This window comes from Phalacrocorax carbo, chromosome 6 (genome assembly GCF_963921805.1).
Source record: "Phalacrocorax carbo chromosome 6, bPhaCar2.1, whole genome shotgun sequence".
Lineage (NCBI taxonomy): Eukaryota > Metazoa > Chordata > Aves > Suliformes > Phalacrocoracidae > Phalacrocorax > Phalacrocorax carbo.
This window is the reverse complement of record NC_087518.1, coordinates 27,657,902-27,674,057: the sequence shown is the minus strand read 5'-3', so window position 1 is coordinate 27,674,057 and position 16,156 is coordinate 27,657,902. Positions and strand designations below refer to the sequence as shown.

The 16,156-nt window shown below is 35.6% G+C and overlaps 1 protein-coding gene across 1 annotated transcript in view; it reads right to left on the bottom strand.

The window, feature by feature from the left end:
* The window catches only part of BRINP3 (BMP/retinoic acid inducible neural specific 3), a 226,205-nt gene that overhangs the window by 193,996 nt on the left and 16,053 nt on the right, over positions 1 to 16,156 (bottom strand). Inside the window, exon 2 of the mRNA XM_064454356.1 lies at positions 13,893 to 14,178. Within this exon, the coding sequence (XP_064310426.1) occupies positions 13,893 to 14,128 (236 nt within the window). The 5' untranslated portion in view covers positions 14,129 to 14,178. The remainder of the gene's footprint in view (positions 1 to 13,892; positions 14,179 to 16,156) is intronic.

Sequence of the window (16,156 nt, the reverse complement as noted above, 5' to 3'; positions counted from 1 at the left end):
TAGGCATAATCTTGTTAAACACATCAACTGTTTACCCAAATTTAAAGTAAACGTTAGACCACTATTGACAGCAGAACTGTCCTAGTTATTAATTTGAAAACTGGTGAGACTGGTGAGTCTTCAGTACAGCTCTTGCCCTTCTTAGGTACCTAAATAAACAAATGTCACATCAAGCACTAAAGTCTTTTGAAAGTATTAGGGCCTTCTGAGAATCTGGTTCTGAATGTTAATGCTAAGCTGTGTAGAAATTTTCAATAATAATTGACTACTGAGAAAAAAAATTGTACTTAAAGAGCATATTAATTGTTATGGCATTAGCTTCAATGATATTTAGAGAACATCAAAGATAAAATTAGAACTTCAGCAGAATGATAAAATTTTATTCAATGAGCAACAATACTTAGGATAACAAAATATTCTATGCAGCAAGTTTACTCATCCTCTTAACTTTATTTGTGTAGCCTGAAATTGGATTCCATAGAAATGCAAAGTTTTTTAGATTGCTGAGATCTGAACCTTTATCTTTCCCTGCAGGCTATTTGTATTAATCTACTTTTCTTTGAAGCACAAAGCTGTTAAACCGTTAAAGATCATTTAAAATGTGGCTACATTTCTATCAATAGACCCAGATAGCTGAACTATAGATTTTAATTGTGCTTTTTATACTCTGGAGATGCTTACTTAGAAATAAGTGTAACAAAAGTACGCAATTAAAGAGCCTTTATTGCTGCAGATCAGTGAATTGTGTCTATATTGACAGCAAAAGATGGCTTATTAATTAGAATATACATGGGCCACTTTTTATTAGTGAGTAATATGAAACTCAGAGTTAGCTTTGTTCCCCTACTTTTATTAGTATTTTGTCATTAAATCAAAGCAGATCAAAAGGTGTGAAAAAATTGAAATGCCTTATGCTTTAAGAGTGAGATACAAGAATATTTCATACTTGAATAGCAACCATCCTACAAAATCAGTTAAATACATAAATGCAAAATCAGAATTCATGCTTACAATTTTATCTTCTATACATCTGACATGTCTGGCTAACTTTTCCAGTTTAGCAAAACCAGAGTAGGAGAGTATAGTTAGCATGGCATTAAGACTGTGAATCTTTAAACAAAAAAGGAAATGCTAATTATAGCTGGTGGAGGGAACCTTCTGCATTCTACTGCATGCTGCAGCTATGGGATATCTATGGTTTGGGGGGGGGGGCGGAAAGGAGGAACAAGCATTGCAGCAAAATGGTAAAGGTGAACTCCATTTATTTTCCAGCAAGATAGCAAGAAGGAGTTACTTTATGCTTTGCCAGATCTTGAATAAAATACCATCTTGTACCATTAAATACCTCTGGCAACAGAGTGGAAAGATATGGAATAAAGCTAATCCTTTCACAAATACCACCAACTTGACAAGATTTACCCAGCAGAAACGACATGAGCACGTTAAATAAGACCAGGAAATAGAAGGTGTTTATAACAGACAGTTGTGTTCTTTCCCAAAATTGCTAATTTTAGCTTATTAGCATTTAAAAAATGGTTGAAAACAGAAATTAGTATAAACTACTTCAGAGGAAACACAGTGTGTGTGTGTCTAACATCCTATATGCCTCAAAATGTGTTCCAAAATCTGCACACACAAACACATTTTCTAAAAGTTTTATTTCTTTTGAGTAAAAAGTTAATTATATCACTGACTTCAGTGAAACTGGTGGTTTAGAATATTATTTGGAATAAAAAAGGTGTTCAAACAACCTGGAAAGACCTTAGAGAAGTGTAACAAACCAGGAGAATTTAACTGCTTAGTGGTAGGTATTAAAGAGTACTGCATCATGCAGCATTTGTGCTTGCTTCGTCCTCTCATTATGATTTCATGCTATGTTTGGACCAACATAATTGGGACTAAACTTCTCCTCTGATACACAAATCAGCTTCCAATGTTTCAGTGTCCTGTGTAGAGTATGTCAGTTTCCAGCACACTATGGATAGTCCATAGAACAACAGGATGAGAACAGCAACCAAAATTAAAAAGAATTGGACAGTTTTTCCTCTCTATTCAGGCTTAATTTGGGAGTCACATTAGGACTTTTAGTTATTGGTATTTAGGATTGTTCCTAAGAAAAAAGAAAAAAGAAAAAAGAAAATCAGGTGTCAGAGGTGTTTGGGGTGGTGGTTGGGGGTGAGAAGTAAAGTCTCTGATAACTTGGATATAGAAAAAAATTATTGGTTGAATTAACGTTTTCAAAGAATACTTAAAAATACAAAATTTTCATTTAATTGGCCATTAGCTTGCCATTAAGAATATATTTTGGTGGAAAATTATTGACAGCTCAGAAACTGGTGGGGTAGCTATCACGTTGATATATTGCATTCATTATGAGATTATGTTCTCATAAAAAGTAAATGTGTAGCCCTTGAACACATTAGTTGAGAAGACCACCTTCTGATTCTGCCTGTAAGAGCATGACCATTCCTCATTTCACAGCATGAGAATTAAATCTCCATATCACTGTTCCAAATTCCACCATTTGTTATCAGTGATAAAAACATCTATCTTTATGTGAGAAAGGAGTTAAATCCAAAATCCTAATCCTTTTTCTGGATTAGTCTCAGCATCAAGTCCACAGAAAATACATTTATACTTTATATATTTTCCTCTGTGTATGCCTGTCTATTCACAATGAAGATCAACATACTATTTCATGCTAGTCTAAACCGAGAAACTTCTGTAGTCAGTCGGTTCAGACCCTTTGCTTTGACTACAAATGGATTACTTCATCTGCAATAGTGAGTTTACTATCCCAGAAGACTAATTTACAGTTAACTCCATGTCATTTTTGCATAACGTTGTTACAGAGATAGTGTGGTCCCTGATTTTCAGGACCTAGTAACAGTCAAAGGGTAAATAACTAGAGGGGCTTTGCCCAGGGCATCTGTAATGTGAAGTCTTTAATTTTGCTCCATTATTGCATTTCAGCATTGATTAAAAGGTACTACCTACCCTTGTGGCAGGAGAATAATTTAATGATTTTTTTTCAGTGAAACAGAATAAATAACAACTGTATTTGCTTCTGAGTTAATGCTGTGAGCCACCTTCCACTGAACATTTAGCTAAGACCCAACAGGTGAGACACTCAGTGACATCTCTTGTGAAATTATAAACAGACAAGAACTATATTGCTTAATAGTGTTAAAGTGCAGAGGAAAACTGTTCATGTTGTCTGATTGCCTGAATGGTGAAAGCCACACAGACTGTCTTATTGCTGTCAACAATGATATAAAGTCTTGCAAACCCACTCATGGTTTGGTATTCTTATGTTTAACTGTGGAGAGATATAATAAATATCTCTCCAACAAATATAGAATAGGTACATGGAGACATTTTTAAAAGTAGAAGCACACTTATTTTGTTTTATTTGAATGTGTTAGTTCACGAACCTTTTAAGTTTAAACATTAGTATTAATTGTCATTTAATTCCAATAAATTATTGCGGTTAAAATTTCTTTTTAAGTTATACATATTCTATCAATCTCATTGTCTAGGAAAACAACCATAACACACCAAAAAATTTTAACTCTTCGGTTTTTATTTTGTTTGGGTTTTTTGCCTCTCATAACAGAAAGGGCAAGTGTCAGGGGACAATATATTGTACTGATAGTTAACACTCCTTGATGGCTCTGGTACCGAGGACACGCATAGACAAGTCACACAGAACTTTAATGTCAGAACCAGGAAACAAGCACACATTTGCTTGTGCTCATCCAGGCCAAGGAGACAGTAGTAAAAATAGATAAAACTGTTACTTCTTCAGGCAAAAACAGATGGACCTTCAAAGTCAACCATATGAGAAATAGCTTTAATAAAAGGAAAGCAAATTTCAGAGGCAACTGAAATAAAAATATCTTTCAGATACTATTCAATCCCTGATACCAGAAAAAGTTAAAAGACAAAGGTGTCTAAGCAGGACAGAAGTCCTTGAGGAAATTAGCAATGAAACAGACACTAGTGAGCCTTTTAAGAGGCATATAAAAAGAATGGATCAGGATCCAGTTTTTGTGTTGTACTCACATGCTGTTAGTCATAACTTGTGATAAGTTACATATATTTTTTTGTTAATCTTAAAGAACTGTAAGATTAGTTCAGAATTAGTTAAAATACAAATAATTATTTTAAATTAATCAATTATATTTCCTCAGGCCTCAGATTTTGTTGATCTTTCAGAATATTTGGTAGAATGTGTCTTATGCTTTTGATTTTAAATTATGTTACTCATATAAGTCAAAACCTGTATATGTGTTTTTCCCTTGAGAAGTTAATATACATTGCTTAAAGCCAGATGCTATCTCTTATACGCATATGAGACCTGCATACACAACTTCTAAATTGCTAGTGGGCTTTGTGTGTAGTTTTCAGAGCTCTCTATATATCAGATTATCTAGTCAATAAAAATATTTTTTATTCTCAAGCTGCTTAAATAAATTAGAAATTGAGAGTATCAGAATGAATTAAGATAAGGAGCCATTAATGACTTTAAGAACATTATTATCCATAACAACCATACTGGGATTTTAGGGAGGGTCGAGCAACAAGACATTATTTTGAAGTATTGCTTTTCTTCACAAGGTTCTCTGTTGGAATGAATCTGTAGCTACACAATAAAAATACACAACCAACATAATCACTAGTAAAACCTGTAGAATCAATCAGTCAGAGCTAGAAGACAACTAAGATTTTAATTCTGAGATATTGACCACAACCTTAAGTCAATGATAGTAAAAGAAAATGACAAAAATTCTTGAGTGAGCACATATGATGTCAGTTGTTCTTTTTCTGTACAGAAAAGGGACAAATACCCTTCTATACAAAGAATCATGCATTCCAATCAATACTACTGTCCTTCTATACAGAAAACATTTCTGTGCTATTCAGTTCTTTTCTTGATGTAAGGTATAACATACCACCCTTACAGATTTAACATATGGACAAAAAGAAAAACCTGAAAGCCATTCTTTTTGGAGATGACTACTGACTGAGTAGCAGTAAGGAAAAATAACAATATAAGGGTTAAAATGAAAGCGCAGAGAACTTGATTCGAGAAATAAAAAACCCTTTTTTTTTCAGTAACCAAAAGAAGTCTTGGTAGTTGTTTTTGCCTTTTCTGAAGTCATCAGCATTTGAAATCCCCTACATCTTGAATACCAGTGATAGTCCTAGCAAGGATATTTAAACAAAAATGAAAAGGAAGGGCAAATGAAAGAGTAAAGACCCAACTAACCAAAAAACTTCAAAGAATTAAAGAAAAAGACCTGATTTCATGCCCAAGATCCTGGCAGACTATCCTGCTGACTGAAGAATGAATCTATTATTAGTGTTTAACAGCTTTTATACTACTTCAGTGATTTCATGAAACTGTTAAGTTACAGCTTCTATTATCCTAATTTTTTAGGGCAATGTAAACGATTGATGAACTTACTGACCAAAATGATGACACACCATATTATGTAAATAATTGTCCTTTGTTGTAGGGAAACATATCAGTAGGAGGTTTGATCTAATAATTATCCTTAAAATATTAGATTTTGAAAGTGGGTATATTCTGGAAATGGATTATGGTAATGTTTACAAAAAATAAGGTTCACTCCCCTTCTTATCATTTGAGTTTCCCTGGGATCTTTGATTAAATACACCAAACAAATAAGAAGAAATACAAAAAGAGATTGTCAAAACACAGACTCCTGCAGTGTATTATAAAAAAATACAGAAGGCAATCTTGGCATCAATATTATCTTTTGTTGCCAAGCTGAAACATGCTTGTGTTCTTGTCAAACAAACTGACTCTTGAGAACACTCCTAATCCTGCTAGCCTAGCCAGCACCATTCCCTAGTATCCTTCCCAGTGCTAGCACTTATTTATCTCGCTGAGAGAAACTCTACCCTTGTTTTGAAACCCAGCAGTTTAATACTGAGCCAACAAAATGCCGTGAGAGGATATGGGGTAAGTCTGATCCTGGTTAGTGGCAAAACATCTTAGAGGCTTTTGAATGGTGTGGGATTAGGCTCACTGATAAATTTCTTGTTGTTCACTGAGATTTCTGCAAGATTCTGTAAGAAGCCGACATCTCTTAAAAATATACTGGGTCATATCCAGTATATATCAAGTAAATATATCAGGGTCTGGTCATGCTTTTCCCAAGACCTTCAAAGATGGACTGAGGGTTCAGTGGATCAGTGTCAGAAGTGACCCTGATTTCTCCTGTGCTCTTGAGCGATAAGTGCTAGCCCTTTACCTAGAGCAGATGACTCCTCTGTTGTGCTGCCTTGTATATGTAACAGAGCTCGAAAGAGAGGGACATTCTAGGAATCAGAACTCCCTACATCACTTTGATCCTTTCTGCCCACCTCTGAGCCCCTCTTGTCTCTCTGCTGTTCTTCCTGGGCCACAAGTGTTTACATGAGCTGAGACTCTTTTATCATTGCCCTTGGAGATATCATTTATCGTTGTTTGTGAAGGTATTCCTACCTGGGGCAGATGTCTTGCATAACTGGGATTGTGAGGACAGGCCTAAACAGGTGTCTAGTCCTTAACTCCTGCATGTCTGGTATCTCTGGTACCCATCTGAGGGGCCCCTTAGGCTCCCAATGGCATTGGAGGCAGCCCATACATGGTAGCCATAGGAATATCAGTGAAAGACTCCTTCACCTTTGTGAACATCCATCTATGTGCTTGTCAACCCCTTGAGATTACCGGTAAACTGAACTAGGGTCCGGTTATAATTAATCTGAAAACATTTTTTGAAGTTTTCTGTTACGTATATGTAGCTTCTCAATTTAAATTACCTCTTCCTTTTTTTCTATCATTTCACAAGCAGATACCTTCCAGAGAATCCCCTGGATAAATAGATCAAGAAACTAATATAATTTTGATAATAGGAATGGCTAATTTTAAAGCATCACTACTTGATATGTGTTTAGGCCTTAAAGGTAAAATAAAAATGCTTTCCTATGAAAGAGATTTGCATTTGAAACAAAGGTCTGGATATTAGATTATTTTTGGAGAACATTGTCCAGGTATTGCTAGACCTGGAAATGCAGTCATTTAGAGCTTTTATTTTGCTCAAGTATATACTTATGCAATCACTTTCACCAAAGGCAGTTATTTAACTTGCGTCATGTCTTTGTTTTGCCCAATTAACTAGACTGAGAGAGGCTGTTAAAGTATATCACAATCAGAAATGAAATTCAATATTTTTCAGATCCAGACATTCTTTTAAAATGACCTACTTTTTTTTTAAAAACTTTAATTAAACTATTATGCCTCTGTAGGAAACTACTGCTGTTCAATTCCTCAGGACCAAAATCAGCATCTTTTTGTTCTGTGTACCTATAACCCCTGTAATAATAAGGCCACACTACTGGACTACAAATATTATTTTTCAGTGGAAATCTATCAACTCACATTCCCAAAAACTCTCTTTGAGCTGCTCTTCTCTGTTCCCAGCCTAGGAGCCACTGGATTTAGAAAGAGGACTTTGTGAATTCAGTAGTCTAGCCTTTTGTAAACATTCTGAGAATTATGATCCATCCAATTACTGTACTTTTATCCACCAGATTGAATGGAAAATTCCCTAAAGCAAGCTGACCAACTACAATGCAGGCCAGAAGCAATTTATAGATACAGTGAATTATTTGAAAAGGCAGACAGAAGTCTTCCTGTTATTTATTCCCTATTGATACAGCAATTGTAGAAGATGCTCTTTGGTGCATTTATAATCCCAGTTCTCAGTTACCCAGCAGTAATACTGTGCATGTAGTTCAAAGCCCAAGGAAGCAAATGCTCTGAGAGTTGAAGGCAAGGGTTGACCAGTTTGTTAAGCTACCTGGTGAAAGCTACTTTACCATCATCCATTAGAGTTACAGTTTGCTGACTACAGCCCATTTCTTTCCTCAACTTCTACAGTATTAATTTGCCTCATTCCTTTCTTTGATATATCCTGTTCCACTCCTCTGTCACTACCTCCCTCACCTTTTCTGGGTTTTGTATGTGATGTTTTGTGTTAAGGAAACTGAGGTCCATGGCTGAGAAATGAGCTCCTGTCTTAGTTTCCAAAGAAACAGCCTTATTTTTAAAAAAACAACAGCTCTGATGCTTCCAGTACCAAATGGGCCCTTCCAAAAAATTGTCAGTGACAGTGGCTTCTAGAGTGTGATCAAATGTACATCACCGATAAATTCTATGCCATTGTTTCCTTAGACTTTTGAAAGGTATAATGGCAGACAAATCTTTTCAGCCTTCTATTTTACTAAATATTTGTATTAGAAGAACTTGTTGAATATGTTTTATTAATTCTTTTCAACACCTTAAAATTCCTAAATTATAATTTCAAAGCAACCTTGAGAAGAGCAGAAGGAAATGTCATTCAAGACTGTACCTGGGGTGAAAATTGCAAATCAGGGAATGTTGATGTGTACATCCACAACTGAACCCCACAGGTTTTTTTTATTAACACTGTCTGTCAGGAGTACACATATGTGAAGTTTAGTGATAGCTGTGGGCTAAAATATATTGATAGGGAATAAAAAACACAACCAACTTTAATGTTGGCTCTACTTAACTTCACACACGATTGTTAAAACATATTGGTGAGTGTTCTACTACAGTCTTCAGTCTTGCTCACTTTACCCTATAAGTTCAGTTACCAGAGGATTCAGAACATATGAGAGGAACTTAATATATCTTAATACAAAATTTGGTAGCATTATTTTCTAAACCTTTTTTTTTTTAATAGTCCATGAACAAACACAATCCCTTTTAAAACAACCTCTAAAGGAACACTTAAGTGACACAAATAACATACACAGAGACAGAGCTACTCAGTTCTTTAGGAGAGGATTTTTTTTTTGCCTTTTGCATACTAGTATTCTACACTTGTTAGGGATGCTTACCTCAAAGGGATTTCCGTGGTTACTATCATAAGCACTGCATCTTATAACCCTTTCTCCATATTTTTAGGATTGATAAGGTTTTGTACCTTAATATGTCCCAGAACTATTTTATTCTAATGATTAGAAACCTTTTCTAAATTGTCAGCCTAAATTTATTCATAGCAGTTTATACCAATTTGGTTTTATGACAGTGATGGCTTTTGGTTTAAATAGTTCTTCTCACTTTATGATACATATATTGACAGGAATTTCATCCTCTTTCAGCTCTCTCTTCCCCCATGCCCTCACCCCAAAATGTGCCAAACATTTCTGCCTTAAAAGAAAAAGCTAGGCTCTTCCTTCCCCTGATTTTTCACATCTGTTTCAGATTTTCAATCATTTTGTTTGAACAAAACTACACAGTATCCCTGAGGAGATTTCCTCAGGACCTTATTTGATAGCATGAATATTTCCCTATCTCTGTAGAAATTACCTCTTCTGATAAAATGTATGTTCTTTGCATAATTTCACAATCACTCTTTCCATCCTGGTAACCTCTCATCTCATTCTGTTTGGATTTAAATTCTTTTGTATGGGTAGCTGATTTACATAAGAGGCACAGTACTCCCACTGTGTATTAAATAACAAATTATAAACTTGATTTTCCTTGCTAAAATGTTTACCGATATTAACTACAGGAACCACCTTCTGTATAATATTGACACAGCATTCCCACTAATTTAGAGGTTTTCAGTAGCCATCCAGGTACTTTCCTAGCATTTCTCTTTGTAGATCTGTGGTAATGAACACCACCAAAAACTGTGGCAATTATTAAGTTTCCTGCAGGAGGATATTTACTTTGAAGAATTGTAGGGAATACCACACTGCCACATAATCAACATAACCAACCCACTGTTCCCAACTTCTAATAATGTTGGTAACATCAGTTTCAATTATTTAGTGTTCTGCAATACTTGATAAAAAACATTATTACATATATATTTATCTCTTTCAGCTCTATCCTGGAATACTGAAAGTTCTTCTCCTTGGGGAGCTAAGCACACTACAGAATCAGCTTGTTTGCCCATGGACGTAACTGAACTTTAATGTATACATTAAAATATGGTTGACAATAGATTCTTCTATTGCTACCTTCCCTAATTTATGCATCAGTTGATTTTACTACATGGTAGTTCTATGCTCTGAAGGCTAGATAGGGAGATAAGGCAAAGTGTAACTTTTGTCTTTAAACTATTTTATGCTTATGTTAAGACCTCTCATAAGAAATTAGGCTTAGTTAATAAGTGTGCTTCTCAGCGCCAACCTTTGGCTTCATCTCTACAATTTATAACAGATTCACAGTCAGATGAACAGTTTTTTTATAGTGATCAGGGACTGTGGATACAAAGCAGTTGCTTTTTGCCTCATTGGCATAGAAACAGAGGGAAAATAGAATTGCTAGCACAGAGCCCATATAGTGATAAAATTTTCTTAAGTGTTTTAGTCTAAAAGTTAGACTCCATCTATTTTAAAAGCAAACACGTTATATAAGAACGGAAAAAAAAAAAAGGCTACTGGACATTATGCAAAACAATTGCCAATTATGTTTAGCTGAAACTAAACTTCAAAAATCAGTCTGTCTCCTGTTGTGCAAATGACAGGAATAAGGCAAGTAGCATAACATTGTTTTACTCGTTAGCTGAGAAATAATGACAATGCTTCCATCAAGTTTCATGTAATCTTCATTTTAACTTTCTTTATCCTCTTTAATCTAGTAATCTAAGTAATCTTAGTATGTTATCTTTAATATGTGTTTTTCCAGTTCTCTGTCCTATTATTTTTATTTTAATCATTTTCTATCTTTCATGGGCCTGTAGTACATATATGACCCCATTCAAATCAGTGTTAAACAATGGTGCAGAATAAAGGCCTTCATCTCTGGCACTTCAGTATTTACTTAAATATGGATTACCTGATTTATCCAAAAGCAGAACAGCAAGCATTCTCTCCTTTTTAATATGATCTTGATTATAATAAGGAATGCTATTTTGAAATTTTTTTTAAATTGAGCAGTTAATAATTTAATTGATTTTTTTTCTACATCATTACTGTCTCTCTTGAGACTGCCAATGGAGGGGAAAAAATAATGGGAATAAAAATATAATCCTATCTGCTGCATAATCGTTCCATTGTTGTAAAACAAAAGTCATGCAGCAGTCTCCTGCTGAGATCTCCTCTAACACATTTTAGAGTACTACACGCAGCATGTGCAACTCACTGGTGTTTTTATATTATATTTATGGAGAACATTTAACTCCTGTTAATTGTAAACACCTAGTCCCAGTGTTAGGTTCATCGTCCTGAGCTGGTTCCCATGGGCAGCAGTAGTTGTTAGGTTTTGGCAGAGAAATACAATGAGTAATCTTCTGTGTATTGCTTGGATGCCATTGTTCTGGAGATGTGGAGAGAGAGCTACTACTTGTCACAGTCCTATCAATTATTTTGAGGCCAACTCCTTCCCCAAAAGAGAGGTATACCTTTAGGTAGTCTGCAGCTAATTGCCATATTTGTGCCATAAAAAAAAAGGAAAGGAAAAAATAAAAGAAAATAACAAAAGGTCTTCAGCAATTTCATGCTTGACATTGCATGGATGTTAAAATGAAGGGAGATGACTTTCCTTCCCCTTCACTCTTAAGATGTAGGGTCTCAGGTGTGGACTTTAAGGGCTGAAGCGAAGAGCAAAGTGAAAGGAGGCCCTCTTGTTAGCCCTGTTAGGAGTGGCGCCTTTCTTGTTAATATGACTCAGCTGAGTCAATGCAGGCCTGTGTTTTCCCCTTCCTTACCTCTCCATTCAAATCAGGACTGTGTTCCTGAGGGATCATTTTCATTAGGTAAAAGATAGGTAAGGGAATAAACAGACCAATTAGACTTCAGATCCCTTAGACTGGGAAAGCTCATAGGAAAGCAACAGGGATTAAATTTACAGTGTGTGGTTCATAACAAGGTCACCATGTTCTCCACTACTTGCTCATGGGACCATGTTTTACAAGGAAACTTTGCAGTAAGGTTTGTATTTGGAGGACTAAATAAAAAAATGCACCTTTTCTTTTGATTCAGGTATCTTGTGCTTCTTTTGACTTCCCAGCTCATTTCTTGGAGGGAATATGTAGAAGATAAAAATAAACACAAGAAACACTTTCTGTGGGATTGTGTAAATTAAAGTCAATTGAAACCTATGCTCAAACCCAAATAAATAGCAGATATGATTACAGATCTATGAAACTTAACAATGTTTCTGTAATGATGGTAGAGAGGAGAAAAATTCTCAAAGACCTAATTGAAAGAGCTGAAATGAAATACAATTCCATCTTTCATGTTTTTAGCAAGATAATTTTGCTTCACCGTTGACTAATACAGAATAATACGAATAAAATATGCTGCCTCAGTCTCCGTATTATTGGCTTTATATTATTGGTCATGACGGCTGGCTTTTAAAACACCATAAATATCGGGCAATGCTGTTCTGCTAAGACAAGCCACTTCATCAAGCATATTCCCAAATCACACTTTATTTTCAAATTGTGTTTAATTTCTCTATATATGACAAAGCAGCCCACTGCAAAATCGACCTGCAACAGAGTGCCCTCTACTGCATGTATTTAGGAAAGGAAAAATAAAGCAAGTTTCTTAAAAATAAAGTCTTTACAGACAGACCAGCAGTATTGTTACAGGCCACTGGACATTGAACTAAAGGATGGTGTATACATATAGGCATATATCACTCTTACCTTCTTCTGAAGAGCTGGATACCACTTGAGAATAGTAGTTTAAAATAGGTATGAAATTTGCACAAATTATTTCATGGTTTTAAGTTAAATTAGTGTGTATCTTTCCATACCAAAATGGTCTGTATATACAGGTTGGAGAGTTATTAGGGAAGTTAGCAACGTGTCCTGTATTGACCTGCTGCCACCCCTTTCTCTTTGCTGCCAGGAGGGATCTATAACAATATGAAGTGAAAAAGTCTCTCTGCTTATAGATTTGTTTTCTCAGTCCTTAATCTCTCATGCTCCCTCATTTCTGTCCCTCTTCCTATTTGCCATTGGGTCACTACTATTAATGTGAACTCTCCTTTTCAGACTCAGGTCCTTGATAAACCTATTCGGTGTTACTGAGCTATGCCTCTTGCAAATGATTAAGAAGATATTTTACTAGTGCTGTCTCAAAAGAGTGGAAAATGACAGGTTACAAATATATAATTAAAATTTTTCTACAGCAAGGCACAAGTTCTTAAGCAGACCTGTACTTTTGAACTCTTCCCTTGGTTTTTTTCTTTTTCCCCCCATTGACTCCAAACTGGGCCAGCCTAATGCTGAGTTTTGTGATGGACTGAACACCGGCAACTTCTGTAGAAACTCACAGTGGCTCTTATTGCTCAGTCCCTCGGGGGTGAGAAAACTGGTTCTCAAAATACTGGTATAAAGTAGCACAAAACTTTTTTAGTCACTTTTAAAATGCCCTAATTTGTAAAATGAAGTCCATGCTTTGCCAGCTGTATCCGTGGAGCCACTATTTCATTAAAGTCTCAACCTATGTCTTGAGCCACACTGAAAACAATTAAACTGGATCTAGCTGCAGGATCAAGTGTGTTCCATGTTAGCCCTCTGCAATCAAAGATGGTGTTTGAATACCTTAGGACATTTTTCAGTATGTCAGTAGGGCAGAGTAGAGGTAGGTAGTAAACAACGTTTCCCAAAGCAACACAATCAATTACCAAAAGTTCTTTGAACAAAACAACACAAGCAGGTATTTCTGTAGTACACTGTGCATATATGGCCTTGCATATATTTAAGCAATGAATTTTGTGTCTATGGGTTTGTTCCCACATCTGAAACTTTCCTTTAAGGAAACCTTTGTTGATAGTTTACAGCTTCTAAGGATATCTCTGTAATTGCTTTCCCTTTGCTTCATACCTGTAAATCTTGTATCTTGTGCTAAATCCCTGTCGACTTCTGTCCACAAAATCTGTGTATTCCTGTGAGCGATGGAAGGGTCCCTTATCAGAGAGGAGCCAGTCGAAGGGGCTTGTGGCATGCTGATCCGAAACAGCAGCAACTGCTAAAACCCAGCAATGAAGACTCAGTGCTATCCACTCCCATAGAGCCATCAGAGAGAACAATTCAGCACCAGCACTGCATCGCCATATCATGCTTCCACTGGGGACTTAGAGCCTTCATTCTCTTAGCTTTCCCTCAACACCTAGACAAAATACACAGTCAATTAGATAAGCACACACTAGGCATCCCTTGGAAGTAGAAACAAGTTTCCTTTCTTTCAGCTTAAAGAGATAGTGGCCTCTACTTTATTACATTTTACATTAGCATAAACCCCACTAGGCTAGTTAACAGTGGAGTGTTTTAGTACTTCAAATGCTGTGAAACTAATGTCTTCATTAACATCATCAGTGATAATATTTACTGTTGAAGGGAAACCTTCACAAATTGTCAGGGGAGGGATTGTTGGGGTTTTTTTGCAATAATGCTAGTCATTAATGAAAAATATGCAACACAAGGACTGTTGCCTGTTAGTATCAGTACAAAATCATTCAGCAGTATCTATGCATAAGATTGCATTTCAGATATTGTACAGGAAACAGATGAGATTCAGAAAATCCAGATTGCTTTCTTTTTTTATGTCCTTGGAAAAGTCACTTAATGGCTTGTCTTCACTACAAACGTAGTTAACAGACTCACATCATTGTGTTCAAACTAACATAACTGGACAAAGAATGACTGCATTGATCAACAGCACAGGAGCTACCCAGATTGATGAGTTCAGTGAGTTATTCAAGCCCCAGATGCTGCAATTTTGAGTATCCTTAACAGGAGCATTTGACTTGCAGTCGAATTCACTCCAACCCAGTGGATCACCCCAGCAACACTGTTTAAATTGAGCCTAAACCAATTGTTTGGGTGTCCAATCAAAAATCAAGTATTAACCATAGTCTTATGTAGGAACTCGGTGAAGACAAGCCACAGTTTCTCTCTATACTTCAGTCCCATACCTGTGAAATGGGAAAATGATCCTGTATCCTGCTCATATTTTGTGAAAATATCTATGCAGAAGCATGAAGTTCTCAAAAATATAAACCATACAAAATACACGACAAAAGTCATGTAAATTCCTAAATATATAGAAGCAATCAGTTCTAGTTTTCAGTGTAAAGCAAAACAGCACAGAATAAATTAAATTGTGAGAGTTAAATTGTGAGAATTAAAATGTGAGAGTTTTCATTTTTCTAGCTGATAATTTACAGGGAAAAATATTTTTGAATTCACATTCACTCAAAACAACGCTCATTATGACATTTTTACAGTACCCTTTACTATGTTTTTCTTTGGCAGGAGATTTTTCTTTACTATCAGTGATTTAATTTGTAAGTGTACGCCAAATGAAGGTTGCTTCCAATAGAACAGTTCTGCAACTGCACACTCAGTTCCACCCATCCATTATAATGGAAATAGTGTAGCTAAATACATATGCTCTGTGCATATATTCTAGACATTAATATTCTGAAAAGTCTTTTGAGTAGATTATAAACATATCAGCTACAGGAAGTTAACTGCCTCTAGAAGAGCATGGAAGTTCATATGAACCAACAGGAATTTACAGTCTGAGAATATAATAATCTATCCATACAACCAGAGAAATAGTCAAGGTTTATTTTCATCTTAGGCAAAATTGTAATTGTTTGTAACATGATTTGGGCCTGATCCTGCAAGCAATAAACAAGTAAGTAATCTTGCTGAAAAAAAAGACCCTAATTGTATATTTCATGCTGAGCATATGCCAAAGCACTGAGTTATAGCCATAAATGATTACAACAACGCAGTGGTTTATAATCATAAAACACGGATTGTATTAAATTTTTTAATCCTTTCGAAATGAGATTCCAGAAGTCTACAGCAAAGAGCTCTCTAACTTTTATTTATACTCTCAGCAGTCACTTACATGCAAAAAGCCTGCAGATCTGTGTACACTCTATGAAGTTTCAATATCTTCTCCCTAGATTGGTGGTTTTTTCTTTCACAGGTTGAAGTTCATGTATGTGAGGTTACTCTATTGTGTAACCTTCACAACATCATATGAAAAAGCATACACAGATCTGAAGCAAAACTGAGAAGGAATAGCTTGTTCTCCTGGCCCATAAAAGCCATGATGTTCATTTGTTTGCCAT